General features: G+C 41.7%; 1 protein-coding gene across 1 annotated transcript in view; it reads left to right on the forward strand.

Moving 5' to 3' along the window:
• Window positions 1-14672, forward strand: part of SAP30L (SAP30 like) — a 53078-nt gene extending 38406 nt beyond the window's left edge. The window contains exons 3-4 of the mRNA XM_073621150.1: window positions 5849-5947; window positions 8881-14672. Coding sequence (XP_073477251.1) covers window positions 5849-5947; window positions 8881-9012 — 231 coding nt within the window. The 3' untranslated portion in view covers window positions 9013-14672. The remainder of the gene's footprint in view (window positions 1-5848; window positions 5948-8880) is intronic.
• Window positions 14673-17242: the final 2570 nt, after the last annotated feature.

Genomic DNA, 17242 nt, shown 5'->3' on the forward strand with positions numbered 1-17242 from the left:
CCTACCTGCAAGGAATCCTTCCTTGTTTTTCACCAGGGTAAGGTGGTGTTAAAGTGGATGTAAACCCAATGTCATCCTTTCTAAACTACTGCCATAGGGGTTATCTATAAGCATATACATGCCTCCTGCATGTATCGTTACATGTCAAATGTCTCCCCTCTGTCTGTTATGAGACCCGAAAAACTGCATATTCTGTGGGCGGGTCTGTTGTCTGGAGCTCGGTGGGTGGAGTCGTGATGTCAGTAGACTCCCCGCCCACCTCTACACTCCCCTTGTCAATATGCACTTTCTCCTGTGTATTTCTTACACTGAACTTCTGCTATGATCTCTAACATCCAGTGAAAAGACAGGAAAGTAACCACATGACTTCAGCATGGCAAATCATGCTGAGGTGTGGAACAGCCAATCCTTGCAGAGCTGCTGAAGAACGGAGTGGGGGTGGGAAAAAAAAATCATGCCTGTGTCTTAGGCTGTCACTCACAGCAAGGGGGAGGATTTGACAAAGTTTTTATCAGTTTGTCAAATTTTTCTCACTGAACAATAAGAGGATTGCAAAGAGATAGATTAACTCTTTGTGGCAAGAATGGGCGCAAATGATAGGAAATCTTATACTCTACAGTATGATATAAAAAAAAAAAAAAAAAAAAAATTCGGGTTTACATCCACTTTAACCACTTCAGCCCCGGAAGGATTTACCCCCTTCCTGACCAGAGCACTTTTTCCAATTTGGCACTGCGTCGCTTTAACTGCTAATTGCACGGTCATGCAATGCTGTACCCAAACGAAATTTGCGTCCTTTTCTTCCCACAAATAGAGCTTTCTTTTGATGGTATTTGATCACCTCTGCCGTTTTTTATTTTTTGCGCTATACACGGAAAAAGACCGAAAATTTTGAAGAAAAATGATATTTTCTACTTTTTGTTCTAAAAAAAATCCAATAAACTCAATTTTAGTCATACATTTAGGCCAAAATGTATTTGGCCACATGTCTTTGGTAAAAAAAAATGTCAATAAGTGTATATTTATTGGTTTGCACAAAAGTTATAGCGCCTACAAACTAGGGTACATTTTCTGGAATTTACACAGCCTTTAATTTATGACTGCCTATGTCATTTCTTGAGGTGCTAAAATGGCAGGGCAGTACAAACCCCCCCCAAATGACCCCATTTTGGAAAGTAGACACCCCAAGGAAATTGCTGAGAGGCATGTTGAGCCCATTGAATATTCATTTTTTTTTTTGTCCCAAGTGATTGAATATTGACAAAAAAAAAAAAAAAAATTACAAAAAGTTGTCACTAAATGATATATTGCTCACACAGGCCATGGGCATATGTGGAATTGCACCCCAAAATACATTCAGCTGCTTCTCCTGAGAATGGGGATACCACATGTGTGGGACTTTTTGGGAGCCTAGCCGCGTACGGGGCCCGAAAACCAATCACTGCCTTCAGGATTTCTAAGGGCGTACATTTTTGATTTTACTCCTCACTACCTATCACAGTTTTGAAGGCCATAAAATGCCCAGATGGCACAAACCCCCCCCCCCCCCCCCAAATGACCCCATTTTGGAAAGCAGACACCCCAAGCTATTTGCTGAGAGGCATGTTGAGTCCATGGAATATTTTATATTTTGACACAAGTTGCGGGAAAGTGACTATTTTTTTATTTTTTTTTGCACAAAGCTATTTGCTGAGAGGCATGGTGAGTATTTTGCAGCTCTCATTTGTTTTTGAAAATGAAGAAAGACAAAAAAAAAAAAATTTTTTTTTTTTTCTTTTTTTAATTTTCAAAACTTTGTGACAAAAAGTGAGGTCTGCAAAATACTCACTATACCGCTCAGCAAATAGCTTTGGGTGTCTACTTTCCAAAATGGGGTCATTTGGGGGGGTTTTGTGCCACCTGGGCTTTCCATGGCCTCCGAAACTGTGATAGGCAGTGAAGAGTGAAATCAAAAATTTACGCCCTTAGAAAGCCTGAAGGCGGTGCTTGGTTTTCGGGGTCCCGTACGCGGCTAGGCTCCCAAAAAGTCTCACACATGTGGTATCCCCGTACTCAGGAGAAGCAACAGAATGTATTTTGGGGTGTAATTTCACATATTCCCATGGCATGTTTGAGCAATATATCATTTAGTGACAACTTTGTGCAAAAAAAAAAAAAAAAAAAAAAAAAATTTGTCTCTTTCCCGCAACTTGTGTCACAATATAAAATATTCCATGGACTCGACATGCCTCTCAGCAAATAGCTTGGGGTGTCTACTTTCCAAAATGGGGTCATTTGGGGGGGGTTTGAACTGTCCTGGCATTTTATGCACAACATTTAGAAGCTTATGTCACACATCACCCACTCTTCTAACCACTTGAAGACAAAGCCCTTTCTGACACTTTTTGATTACATGAGAATTTTTTTTTTGCAAGAAAATTACTTTGAACCCCCAAACATTATATATTTTTTTTTAAAGCAAATGCCCTACAGATTAAAAATTGTGGGTGTTTCATTTTTTTTTTCACACAGTATTTGCGCAGCGATTTTTCAAACGCATTTTTTGGGGAAAAAACACACTTTTTTACATTTTAATGCACTAAAACGCACTATATTGCCCAAATGTTTGATGAAATAAAAAAGATGATCTTAGGCCGAGTACATGGATACCAAACATGACATGCTTTACAATTGCGCACAAACGTGCAGTGGCAACAAAATAAATACATTTTTAAAAGCCTTTAAAAGCCTTTACAGGTTACCACTTTAGATTTACAGAGGTCGTCTACTGCTAAAATTACTGCCCTCGATCTGACCGTCGCGGTGATACCTCACATGCATGGTGCAATTGCTGTTTACATTTGACGCCAGACCGACGCTTGCGTTCGCCTTAGCGCGAGAGCAGGGGGGACAGGGGTGCTTCCTTTATTTTTTTTTTTTTGCTTTTTTATCTTATTTTAAAACTGTTCCTTTCATTTTTTTTTTTTTTTTTTAATCATTTTTATTGTTATCTCAGGGAATGTAAATATCCCCTATGATAGCAATAGGTAGTGACAGGTACTCTTTTTTTGAAAAAATTGGGGTCTATTAGACCCTAGATTTCTCCTCTGCCCTCAAAGCATCTGACCACACCAAGATCGGTGTGATAAAATGCTTCCCCAATTTCCCAATGGCGCTATTTACATCCGGCGAAATCTAAGTCATAAAATGCTCGTAGCTTCCGGTTTCTTAGGCCATAGAGATGTTTGGAGCCACTCTGGTCTCTGATCAGCTCTATGGTCAGCTGGCTGAATCACCGGCTGCATTCTCAGGTTCCCTGTTGAGACAGGAGAGCCAGAGAAAAACACGGAAGACGGTGGGGGGGGGGGGCATTCTCTCCCACTGCTTGTAAAAGCAGTCTAGAGGCTAATTAGCCGCTAGGATTGCTTTTACATGAAAGCCGGGGTGTTTTGTGTGCCTGGCATGTTCTACTGTGTGTGTGTGTGTGTGTGTGTGTGTGTGTGTGTGTTGGTGCACTCACATTACAGTCTTCTCTCCTCGGCCCGGAACGGAAAATACCGAGCCGAGGAGAGATGACATCATTTCCTCTGCCTCTGTGTACAATACAGAGGCAGGGAAATGATCCCATTGGCTGGGAGCGATCGCGAAGGGGGGGCCACGAATGGATGGCCTCCCCCTCACCACCGATCGCCGGGGGAGATTTGCCGACCTCCGATCGGACCCCCCCCGCGGGCAGGCAAGGACGTACAGGTAAGCCCTTTTGCCTGCCCATGCCGCTCTGTCGACGTACATCGTCGTGCGGCGGTCGGCAACTGGTTAAGGCCTCGGTCCTCCTTCTCTTTTTTTTTTTTTTTTTTTTTTTCGTTCCATGTAACCCAGGGCTTTATGTTGTGTCCCAATTCGAAGGTAAAGTTTCTTCACTTTTTTCACGTTCGGGCTGTTCGAGTTTATCTGAAGTCAACAGCTTTACTTTGACAATCTGATTCTCTGTTTATTTTGGCCGATGGTCCTCATAAGGCTCAGGCTGCTTCTCAATTCACTATTTCTAGGTGCATTTGTCAGTTCGTTTCTCAGGCCTATGGTATCATGAGAGCAAGGTTTCTCCTTTTCTGGTCTTCTCTTTACACATTTATAAACTTCTAACAGATAGCTGTTTGTGCCACTGCAGACACCAGCTTTAGGCAAAAGCTCCTACAGGCAGCTTTGTAGTTGGGCTTCCCTCTGGTTCTGGTTTTGGGCATTTTGGCCCTGTTTTGCCCATCCCTTGTGTTCACCACATCCGAATTAGTCATAAATCTTAAATGTAATAAGAATATTCCTGCGCTACCCAATTGGAAAAAGAAAAGAAAAACAGTAAAAACGCACGTATGCGACTGGGCAGCTGCTTGCACCGAAGCAAGGGTCAGACATAAGCCCAAAATCAAACTGAGGTATAGGGGGGGAGGTGCTGCGCTAACCAGAAGAAAGCTGTAAATCTCTGTCTGTGGTCAATTAATAAAATGACATAAAATCGCATAAATAAGTGTTGACACTAAAAAACATTCAAGTCTTAATAATCAGCATCATGTGTATGTGGAAAAAAAGTGCATAAAAAATCCTTTTCAATTGGTATATACTAAATGACAAAAAAATTGCATGTTAAATCGCATAAATAAGTGTTGACACTAAAAACATATAAATCTAGATAATCATGTGTTGGTGCACAAAGGGACAAACACTACTTCATGTGAATAATTCTAAATAAAAATACATAGAATAAATCAGAAATAACCATCAAAAACATATCCTTATAAATGGTGCAAAACGTACAAAGTGCCAGTGCTTAAAGGTGATCTAGATATCGCAAATAAAACACATCAATCCAACGCAATATGGATAATAAATAATATAATAAATAATATAAATAAATGTCCCAATAATAGTGATATAAAATATATTGTGCTGGCCTGCGAAACAAATGGCCAATGACATGCCAGTAAGTGCAGCAAACTTAAAGTGCCAGTGTAAAAGTCATTGAAGGTGCAAAAGCAAGTTCTGGTGTATTCAACAAAACAGTGGGGTGTCTGGGATGCAATTCACTCAGTGTCCTCTTCGTGCATAAAACACTAATGTAAGCAGTGGCCCCTTACCTAGCGGTGCTAGGTCAACCGCATGAATTGTAGCTAAAACGCCAGGTCCTGAGCCTCAATCGCGTCCCTATATCCACGCTTGCCGGTGTTGGGTTATCCTAATGGCCGCTGATTACAAGTGGCTATGGTCCTATCAGGGGTCCTGGACCAGCGCGGATCCTAGCTCAGCCTCCACATCTCAGGTATGTATGTACAGGAATATGCAGGACAAAGGTACTTGATAGTGAAGTATGTATTAACCAGGTAATGCGTTATTAAAAATCTTTAAGTAGATGTACTCACATAAAAACAATGCAGAGCAAACCTCTCTCCTACAAGCAGCGAACTCGTTCTGTGCCCATAAATCTTAACTCCTCTGTGTATCGTGATGTAAAATGAAGAAATTTGCTTTTTTGGATTACTTATAAAAATCCTTTTCTTAGAGCACATCACACAACACAGATCTTTCTCGTCTTACTTGTGTTCCTCATTCAAAACGAAGGTTTAGCTGGGCTGGGAGGGATTATGACTGGACATCAGTGTGTGTGTGTGTTTTTTTGTTTTTGTCTTTTTTTGGCCAATGTCCAATAAGCTGAAGGTGGCTGCGTAGCCTATGAATATGAGCCTTTCCTGGAGTTCATATTGTCAAACCAAAGCTTTACTTTTGGTGGCTAGGGTCAGACATTTCTTATGTCAAATGAGTTGCTTGATTTTCATTTGTTCTTATAAAAGTGTTAATTAGACCCTCTATCTCTCTGTAGGTTGATCTTTTTCAGCTGCAAGTGAACACACTGCGCAGATACAAGAGGCATTACAAGCTACAGACTCGTCCTGGGCTCAACAAGGCACAACTGGCAGAGGTACATTTCTGATTTCAAAAGCAAGCAAATTAAACCCTCTGGTTTTAGCCTGATTTGTTAGAACGGGACAATTTTGGGGTTGTTGTTTGTGTGGTTTTTTTTTTTTTTGACAGGCTAGCTGGTAAATGTGCAAGGATTTTTTTTTTTTTTTTTGTTTGTGATGTGCGTTGTCCTTCCATGTGCACCCTACTGCAAAGGCTAGTTAGAGATTGAAGAGGTTGCCACTTGTTAGTCCATTTCTGACTCCCAGTGCAGGCCATACATACACATATTAATAATCACAGATTCAACAGTAAACCATAATCATTTATTTATTTGGACTGTGTACTTGGGTATTTCCATGGGATTTGACTTTAATAGATGATCTACATATACCTATTCTCTGCACCTAATTTCCGTTCCCGTACACTTTTATATAAAAAAAAAGTCTGTGTGTAATGGATGGCATAGTGTAAATTATACGTTGGACACGTCATTAACAAACCTAGCAATGCAAAGTCCCATCTGTTTTACTTTGTCTCAGCTGTTGCAAAGGCTTCAACCGCTGGTACACACTTGTGGAAAAGTGTACGAATTGTCGTTCCTGCCCTGAGGAGATTGGAATGAATGTTCATACAAGTGGCAGTTTGAGAGCATATGTTTGCGATCCATAAGCATTCACAATTATTTGCGGTCTTGGAAGCCAGTAATGTCTGACTGCTTTGACCTTGAACCTGATGTTTAAAAATTGACCACTTCCTGAACACACTTTAGCCAAAAGACAGCTACAGCGCGGTTGTCCATTTCTGGGAGGGCGTGTCGTTCCCCCCCCCCCCCGATCATCAGTGCCCTGATCATCCACGCTGCCTATTATTGCTGCCTCATCAGCACCCATCAGTGCAGCCTCCTCAGCACACATCAGTGAAGGAGAAACGTTACTTATTTGCGCATATTATTATTTTTTTTTTTTTTTCCATTTAGCAAAACCTAAACAGTGGTGATTAGATGCCACCAAAAGAAAGCTCTGTCTAAAAATAAAATTATACAAATCTCATATGGGTAGAGTGTTCCATGATGACGCAATTGTCATTCAAAGTGTGACCGCACTGATAGCTTAAAAGTGGCCTGGGTAGGAAGGGGTTGAAAGTGCCCGTTATTGAAGCCGTTAAAGTGTTTGACTCTGGGTACAGTTTTTAGTATTGGAGCTCGCACTCCATCACAACTGTACACTTAGACTACTTTGACTCTGGGCCGGGGGGCCTTGGTGGTAAAGCAAGAAAAAACAAATTGCGCTATGATAAAAAATAAACCTATAACCCATACAAATTGATCAATGAGTGAATGCAAAACCAGCAGCGACTCTCCTGAATAACATAAACACAGTGTACAAAAATTGGAAAACCTAGAATCGCGCTATAAAACAAAATAATTGATAAATGGTATGATCATACACTAACCAATCTGATGAACGATCGATACCAAGATTGATAAAAGTGAACAAAAGTGTGCAAATTGAAAGTACTGGATATAAGATATCCCACCTAATGGTGTAAAAGTGTCACGCTAACGTAACAATGACAGTATAATCAATAAAAAAATTCATAGTAATTGACCACAAAGAAATGATACCAGAGAGGCCAAAACATTTTAAAGGGGTTAATGTTTTGGCCTCTCTGGTATCATTTCTTTGTGGTCAATTACTATGAACTTTTTATTATATTGTCATTGTTACGTTGGCGTGACACTTTTACACCATTAGGTGGTTAATCTTATATCCAGTACTTTCAATTTGCACACTTTTGTTCACTTTTATCAATCTTGGTATCGATCGTTCATCAGATTGGTTAGTGTGTGATCATACCATTTATCAATTATTTTGTTTTATAGCGCGATTCTTGGTGGTGAAGCGCCTCCCTCAAATTTTAGTGGTGCTTTTAACCCCCGCTAGCGGGCGAATAAAGGGTTAATGGCGCTCACAAAGCCCGGGAGCGCTTCAGCAGAGGTGCCCATTGATTCCAATGGCAGGGACAGTGGAGAAGCGGTGTATTCATCTAACATTCTGCAAGCACACCGCTCCAGTGTGAAAGCACTCGGCTGTAGGGGAGGCGTTTTTCAGGTGCTTTACAGGCACTATTTTTAGCCCTTTTAGTGCCTGAAAAAACGCCTCAGTGTGAAGGTAGTCTTACAGTGACATGTTTTAGCTGCATGCAGATTTGAAAGATGTTCCATCATTGTGTCAAACTTTGTGTGAGGGTAAAATTTCAGGTTGTACAGTGACAGCCAAATCGGTTATAATACGATACTGTTGCTGTGCATTATTTCCACCGAGGAGTCCTTTCCACACCTCACCTCCTTTTTTCCAGCTTCAATTTTGGCAACTATTGACTTACTGACCATCAACACGTGTTACACCACAGAAATAAAATATATGCCCCTACATGTCTTCTACATTATATTGCTAAGTTTTAGCAAATGCAATTGAAAATTCCAAGTTTTGTTCTGGATAATGCTGGTTCAGATCCTCCATTGAGGAAAGCACATGGTGCTGGGTTATCGCTGCAGATCAGCAAGCATTGCCTAGTTCATTGACCTGATACTAACCCTTTGTTGGGATTGTTTTCTATGCATGTTATATGATGAGGTCAAAATGCCTGTATATGGGTATAAAGACAACAAGCTGCTGCCCAGATAACGGAACATTTTGAACATTACTATTACCATAGTAGTAACCACTTGTTGCCAAATGTTACCCGTAAAGGACGGATTTGCTAATATCTTGAATGTTACTCTTTTAGAAAAAAAACAATGGTGTCTGTCTAGCTAACTGTAACTAAACTATGAAAAAATCTAAAATGCATTTTGTGAATCTTTATTCTATTTTCAGTGCTAGGAAGTTTATTCAAGCAACATAATATTTTATTTACCTTCCCTTTTTTATGTTCCCTCACATACAGACTGTGAGCCGGCATTTCCGAAACATTCCTGTGAATGAGAAGGAAACACTGGCCTATTTTATCTACATGGTAAAGAACAATCGAAGCCGCCTGGACCAGAAGTCGGAAAGCAGCAAACAGCTGGATGCATAGCCACAGAGACTACAGGACTTTGACCAGCTTTTTACCGAAAACCAATGAACGTGTAAATAGAAATCATGTGTGGTCATGGCCACAACTTGTGCCATATCATCTTCTCATCAGCGGGCGGGCTGATGGTCTTTACGTACAGACAGTGCGCTTGCAGCACTGCGCTCTGCATGGAAAAACTTTTCTTTACTTATTACAGACCTGTGCCATTCATGCATACTGCCTTGGACTTGCCATACGCAAACAGATGGTTAACCTTCCCAATATGATGTCGGCAGAAATATCACAGCACAGACCAGTTCCTTTTTTAAAATGGCTTGCCATCAGTTATAATTGCAGAAAATCTACATTTCACCTTTTCCAGAAAATATCCTATACAGTCAGGGGGCTCTAGTGGGTAGGAAAAAAACATGCAGCTGTATAAAATATCTAATATATTTTATTGTCATACCTGTAGGCCATTTGGTCTCCCCAGAAGCTCGGCTGAAAAACTCAGTCGGCAATCCCCATGTCATGCCTTGTTGCTAGGACGTGAAAACCATTGGTTTTCATTCCTTAACAGCTGGTAGTGAGGGTCCCAATGGTTTGAGTTCTGGTGCCCCTTGACTGCATTTTGGGAATGGTGAACTTGGCCTTTTAGGTAGGCATCTAGCTGTTTTTCAACCAGCTGCAAGTGTACAAAAGCTTACTAGCAGCTTATTTAAATTGAGTCGGCGACTCCAGCAAGATCTGTATAAACCCTGCAGATGAAGGGAGCTAAAAAGGCTTGATCAAAGCCATTGGAGACTTGCCTTTTAGCTTTGGTAAATATTTCTGTATACATTGCTCTTATATAGCTGTTTTTTCCCTTCAAAGCAGATCCATGGTCAAATGTTAACTAAAAACAATGCTAGCGGCTTGCTGAGGTGGATAAAAAATAGCTGTAAAAAAAACTAGGCATTTCATCTCTGCATAAGGCTAGACAAGGTAATCTGTCCTTTCTCTAGATCACAAGGCCTTATACATAGACATGTGTGAGGCCTATTGGAGGAAACTGGAGCAGCATTTTCTCCGGGAAAGGTGGGATCTTTTAGGTTTTATTTATCTGACCCTTCTCGGCAACACTATTAACACAGCTTTATGTTTACACTTGAGTCAACTTTCACAGTGTGGTACAGGGTATTGTAGTACCCCGTCACTCATAAACCATCTCTGATCACTTTTTATTGGACTAGCTTTTATAAACTGATCTGTGTTGGTGGTTTTCTGTTGCAGTTTGCTATACATGCTATGTCGCTAGGTCACGACATGCTGCCACCAATGTAATCCACTCTCCCTGATCAAGATCTCAAATTCTTAGCAATAAGTGACAGTCTCTGTAGACTTTGTATTTATTTTAATTTTTTTCAACTGCGTTTTAGCATTTCTCCCCCAAGATATTTCCACAGTTATATTTTAAATCCTATTATGTGGTTATATTAGATAGTTTTCTTTTTTAACGGAGGCACTTTCACAGTTTGAACTGTACTTTTTTTTTTTTTTTTTTTGGATAAAGCTAGGGGCAGTTTAGAACTTTAATTTCTATTAGTTTTTTCCTCTTTGGAAAGACCTGCCCTTCTTCTGACCTGGTGATTTCCCCCCCCACCCCCCGTTCCAGGAAGTGCGGGTAAATCGCTTATCTTGATACTTAGATGGCAATAAAAACTTGACAGATGTGCTAACCCTCATTTTTCCTCTATTTTAAAGCCAGGTAAAAAAAAATACACCTTTTGACTGGAGTTCTAATTTGGTGTTGCTATAGTTATATGGGTTCAAAGGAGATCTGTAACGTAGTGCATTTTTGAGATACGAGCCGCCAGAAAGGCAATGGTCTCCTTTTACAGGTTGCTTTTACTTTACTTTGAATTCAATATTAAAAGGGTCCCTTTTAAAGCTGAACTCCAGGAACTATCTCGCTCTCTCTCACGCTCTCTCGCTCTCACGCTCTCTCGCTCTCACGCTCTCTCGCTCTCACGCTCTCTCGCTCTCACGCTCTCTCTCTCACGCTCTCTCTCTCACGCTCTCTCGCTCTCACGCTCTCTCTCTCACGCTCTCTCTCTCACGCTCTCTCTCTCACGCTCTCTCTCTCACGCTCTCTCTCTCACGCTCTCTCTCTCACGCTCTCTCTCTCACGCTCTCTCTCTCACGCTCTCTCTCTCACGCTCTCTCTCTCACGCTCTCTCTCTCACGCTCTCTCTCTCACTCTCTCTCATATATATATATATAAAATAGAGAGATTATTCAATTCCTCAATAGCTATGAAGAATACAAATTTACTTTGTGTGTACTAAATGCATTTGCAAACCCAGATGTCACGTTGTAAAAGTAGCAGTGACCTCATCACTGTGCTGTGTGGGCAGAAGAGCTGTGGGGGGAACCCAGCAGGCTCCACCCCCTGCTCGCTACCTGCAGAAAAACTATAGGAGGGGAAGGAGACCAGCTACCCCACACCAGGACAGCTGTGACCGGTCTTTATTACTGGAAGCTCCTGCACAGAGGTGGTTTCATACCCAGTTACTGCACATATCTGGAATAAATACACAAAGCACCCCGCGTTCTAAGTAAAAATGCACGACTCCTGTGTTTAGACAATATCTGCTTATCACAGAGTACAGCTTTAGGATTACTTTTTTTTTTTTTTCGGGGTGACGGGGGGTGGGGGGCGGGCTAAGGCTATTTTTAAATGAATGCTAAATTTAAAAAAATGTAAATAATAACTTTTGGTTGGAGTTGCACTTAAGGTCCCATTCACACTAGTGGGACCGATCGGGTCCATCTGTCCGTTTTTCAGGCGGACCTGATCGAACCCTCAAGTCTCCTCTATGGAGCGGCGGGTGTAAATGGACATACGTTAGTTTATAACCGCCGACATCCAATCAGATCCTATCCGCTAAGAACGGACAGATGGGGATCTGTTCCCCATCCATCTGGTGGATTGGATCGGATGACAGTCGGGTGTAAAATGACAGGCGGTCTGTTTCCATCCAACTGCATAGAGGAGAGCGTGTGTGTGTGTGTGTGTGTGTGTGTGTGTGTGTGTGTGTGTGTGTGTGTGTGTGTGTGTGTGTGTGTGTGTGTGTGTGTGTGTGTGTGTGTGCGTGCGTCCCATCTGCATAAGCGGAGCCGACACGGACCAGCCATCCATCAGCTCAGTGGGGATCAGAGAACCGATTCCCTGCTGAGCAGGTAGACTCCAGCGGAGCCCGCCCCGTGTGGAAGGGGCCTTAAGGCCAGCTCATGTGTGCACTGGTGAGTTGAACTGCACACTGGCTTTGTTTATCCCTCAAGGATTTCAGTTTTGGAATTTCCATGCACTCCCATGTGTCTCCACCCTCCCACAAGACCACTAAAAAGTGTCACTGCCTGGCAGCTGGACTTCCAAATCTGTGCTATGCAGAATCCAATAGGGGCCCAGACATCCTGTGGGTTTTTTTTTTTTTTTTTTTTCTCTAATGGCTTTTGCTTTTGAGCAGATCTTGGTGTTCTAGTGTCTCACTACTGAAGTAAATGTCAAAAGCCACTGTGTTTAGCCTTGGAACGAACCTGCCTTTGCTGGTTCTGTCCTACATTTGTACGTGAGCATGGCAAGCTGCCCGCAATCCAGAGCATCAAGAGGTGAGTGCCTGAAGCCTGCAAGAGTGAGGAATTAGGTGTTTTATACCTCGTTCCTCTACCCACAGACTTAACTAACAAGGTAGAGTGTTTTTTTTTTTTTTTTTTTTTTTTTTTTTATTCTAGTAATTTTTATTCTTTAAGGGCTCATGCACACGAGTGCAATTAATATTCTCATATCTCTGGGTCTTGCTGCCAGCAAGGACCAGCCTACAAAAATGCATCTAATATGTAATGTAATTCAGTGTAATGTCCAATGGTTTGGATCCTTTGTATAAATATCCAGCTTCTATGTTTATAAATGCTTGTTTGCTTTTAAAAAAAAGTTGAATCAAGCTTGTAATTTATATTTAATAAGCTATCTGTTGTAAGTATTTTAATAATTAAAGAGGTTTTCCCCTTTCATCAAAAAGATGGTCTAGTAAAGGATTCTCCATTTTTAAACCCTCTTTATCCATCTTTTTGAGGGCTATGCATCTCAGAGACATACATACTTTGGAATCCCTATCAGTGCATGCATGCTTGCACAATGACATTCTACACAAAGATGCAGAGAATCCCATTTTAAGAGCAATTTTCCCATTTGTGGTTTGTATAAGGGCTTTGCTGCATGACAAGTCCCTTACTCTCACTCATCAATAGAGGTAATGTGACAGGGTTGTGGTATAGTAATCTATCTCAGATCTCTTCACCGAGAATTGTAGCATACAGATTCTTTGTGCTGATGGACTTTGTGCTTTTTATGATTTAAGTGGATGACGCAGACCATTGTGCAGTAATAATGGAAATACTTTATCACCCTGGCACTGGAATAGAAAGTGAGGAGTCATGTTTTCAAATGTTATATTATTTAGCCTGATTTATAGACCTCTGCAGGGACACAGACTGCAACATAAAACCTGGCAGAGGTTCTGATTTTCTACATGTGCTTTGTAAGAATTCTCATTATCCACATTAATGTATTCCAACTAGTAATAACCACATTTTTTATTTTTCCCTCAACTAATTACAAAAATGACAAATTAATGGTTGTATTCTCTTTTTTAGCCAGCAGGTGGCGCTTGATGTCTCTCGCTGAACTTCACTTGATGTCTACTTTCCAACATTTTTTGTGTAGGCAGACCTGGCCGGTTATCGGAGTCATGTGTGTGTTTTTTTTTTGTTTTTTTTTTTTTTTATCCCGGCTGTGGGCTTTTCTTAAAATAGTATGTAATGTGCAGACTGAGTCTCTAAATAACCTTGTCTTTTTATTATGTGTCCATTTTATCTGCTGCTAGTTTGAAAAGCTGTGTCAGTCATTGGCATTGATTCCTTTCACACAATACTACAGACTACAGTTAAAGGTCTAGCACACCTTTTAGACCATATTTAGTGCTGCAGTGCTTGAGTCTGTCTGTACAGCCATGTCATCCATTCACATGGATTTGTGAATGGATGCATTTTTTTAATTGAAAAAAAATCAAGGGTTTTTTTTTTTTTTTTTGTCAATTGCACCAATGCCAAGCAAGTGACCGCCCCTCCCCTTCTACTGTGGTTACTATGCACAAGGGCAGCTGCTTGGCACAGGACCCGGAAGATGGCGGTGACTACTACATACCACAGTGATTCTCTGATTCCACAGCAGCCCTACAGGTATGACACATGCATTCATACATTAGTTCAAGCTGGACCAATGTAACTATGCAGTAAAATCCATACCTGGAGTTCAACTTTAGGTACTGCCCAAGTTGCAGAGCCCAAACATTTTGATATTTTCATAAAATTTTAAATATGATTTTAATAAAATCATGACCGTCCAGCTGCATGGTGAATTATATTTGCTGATAAACAGAAATGTCTGGGGAATTCATCTTCTCTTTATTATTCAGTAAAAAAAAATGTTGGATATTCTGTGGAAATATCTTTTATGGAGGGATTTCCCCCTTTTTGTTTTAAAGATACAAGATGTAGTATATAGATCTTTGTCTGTCAGACATCTGTCTGTGTAGCTATGTATTATATTGTTTGAAAATAAACACATCTTCCTTTAGCTACTTTACTGGTCCTGCTGAAAGTTTGTCTACACTGTTCTCTGTTTTTTCTCGAATAACATTGATGGTGTTAAAAGCTCAACTCCAGGATCCTTCAAATTTGCACATTGCTGTCCCCAGGTTCTGTGGAACTGACAAAGGTTAAATCATAAGAGCTTACATTTTGTGCAATACAAAATGTTCAGCTTGATGTTATGTTCTTGCGCAGAAGTGTATTATCCAGGTGTACTAAAGTTCATAGTGGACAATGCCTCAGGCCTTGCTGTCCTCAAGGATAGGGGTATCCTAGTAGTCAAAAGAGAAATGGAAAGAGAGCGCACCAACTTTGTGCAATTATCCTTAGATGTATTTTATTAAAAAGGTAGATTAAAAACGACTCAAACACGTGAAAGAAAATCGCAATGTAAAATGGCCTGAAGCTCACTGTGACGTTCATGGCGATATGTCACATGTGGGGCGACTGCGGTTTACTTTTTCTTTTTTTAATTAAAAAAAAAAAAATATATATATATACACACACACACACACACACACACACACACACACACACACACACACACATTTTAGAGACATTAGGCGTCTAATGGAGCCCAATGTCTCCCCTGCCCTTCACACCATCTAACCAAGCACAGATCTGCTTGGTTAGATGTGTCTCCTGGCTGTGCTGGCCAGGAAAGAGTGCATATGAAACCAGAAGTGACATCACTTCCGGTTGCATTGTCTGCAGGTGAGATTGAGGCATGGATTTGCCTTGGTCTCACTGCAGTGTCTCTCCCCACCGGCAGATGTGTTACCAGGCGCCGGTAAGCACGGGACAGCCGGGAACCATGGGAGGAGGGAGGGCCTGCAGCCCGGCTCCGTGAAAGTGGTCAGCAACTATGGAGCGAGATAGGAGAGGAGCGAGGCTTCATGAGCCCGCATTGCTGGACCGTGGGACAGGTAAGTGTCTGATTTATTAAGTCAGCAGCTACACTTTTAAATGGGTGGAACTCCGACTCCGCTTTAAATTAAAAAACCTAAATGCCTTACTTTCCAGCACCGACAAGAGATTTATGGACAGTTCAGTACATTTCCAGCTGATAAACCAATTTATCACTTGAGTATGTGATATATGGTCTGACCTGTACCTGTGCCCTTCTTTAAAAAGAGTCCCTTATGAAAAAGAATTGGAGATCAGGGTAGATTCATTGAAAGTGGTTCTTCTAAACAGTGTTCCTAGACATACATGTATACATTTTTTACTCTATTCTTTGAACTCTTGGTTCACATTGGTTACATTTATATATACACATGCTTTTGCCTCAGTTATTAACCACTTCAGCCCCGGAAGGATTTACCCCCTTCCTGACCAGAACACTTTTTACACTTTGGCACTGCAGTGCTTTAACTGGTAATTGCGCGGTCGTGCAATGCTGTACACAAACGAAATTTGTGTCCCTTTTTTTTTCCCCACAAATAGAGCTTTCTTTTGATGGCATTTGATCACCTTTGCAATATCCGGTTCCCGACCGGCGCACGCCGATGTAAGTTGGCAGAATGGCACGGCTGGGCAAATGGACTTACAGGTACGTCCTTTTGAATTCCCCGCCGTGCCATTGCGTCTGCCGCCGGCCGGGAGCTCCGTGAGTCGGGTCGTGGGTCCCGCGGACTCGATCACCCCGGGGATACCCGCGATCGCCTTACGGAGAGGACGAACGGGGAGAGGCTGATGTAAACAGCATCTCCCCGTTCTGCCTAGTGACAAGTGTCACTGATCACTGCTCCCTGTTATCGGGAGCAGTGATCAGAGTAATGACACTGCTAGCCCATCCCCCTACAGTTAGTAATCACTGCCCTAGGACACACGTAACCCCTTTACTGCCAGTGTCATTTACACAGTAATCAGTGCATTTTTGATCACTGTATAAATGACAATGGTCCCAAAAATGTCCGCCATAACCTTTTGCGCAAACCAATCAATAAATGCTTATTGCGTTTTTTTTTTTTTTACCAAAAATATGTAGAAGAATACGATCGGCCTAAACTGAGGAAAAAAAATTTTTTTTATGTATTTTTGGGGGATATTTATTATAGCAAAATGTAAAAAAATAATGCGTTTTTTTTTTAAATTGACGCTCTTATTTTGTTTATAGTGCAAAAAAAAAAATCGCAGAGGCGATCAAATACCACCAAAAGAAAGCTCTATTTGTGGAAAAAAAGGACATAAATTTTGTTTGGGAGCCACGTCGCACAACTGCGCAATTGTCAGTTAACCACTTAAGGACCGCCTAACGCCGATTTACGTCGGCAAGGCGGCACGGGCAGGCAAAATCACGTACATGTACGTGATTTGCCTCTCGCGGGTGGGGGGTCCGATCGGACCCCCCCCCGGTGCCCGAAGCGGTCCCGTTCTGTTCCCCGGCGATCCGAGATGAGCGGGAGGCCATCCGTTCGTGGCCCCCCCCTCGCGATCGCCGCCGGCCAATGGGAACACTCCTTTGCTGCTGTATGCTAAACAGCAGCAAAGGAAATGATGTCATCTCCCCTCGGCTCGGTAGTTTCCGTTCCAGCGCCGAGGGGAGAAGACATCAATG

Source organism: Aquarana catesbeiana, linkage group LG03 (genome assembly GCF_042186555.1).
Source record: "Aquarana catesbeiana isolate 2022-GZ linkage group LG03, ASM4218655v1, whole genome shotgun sequence".
Lineage (NCBI taxonomy): Eukaryota > Metazoa > Chordata > Amphibia > Anura > Ranidae > Aquarana > Aquarana catesbeiana.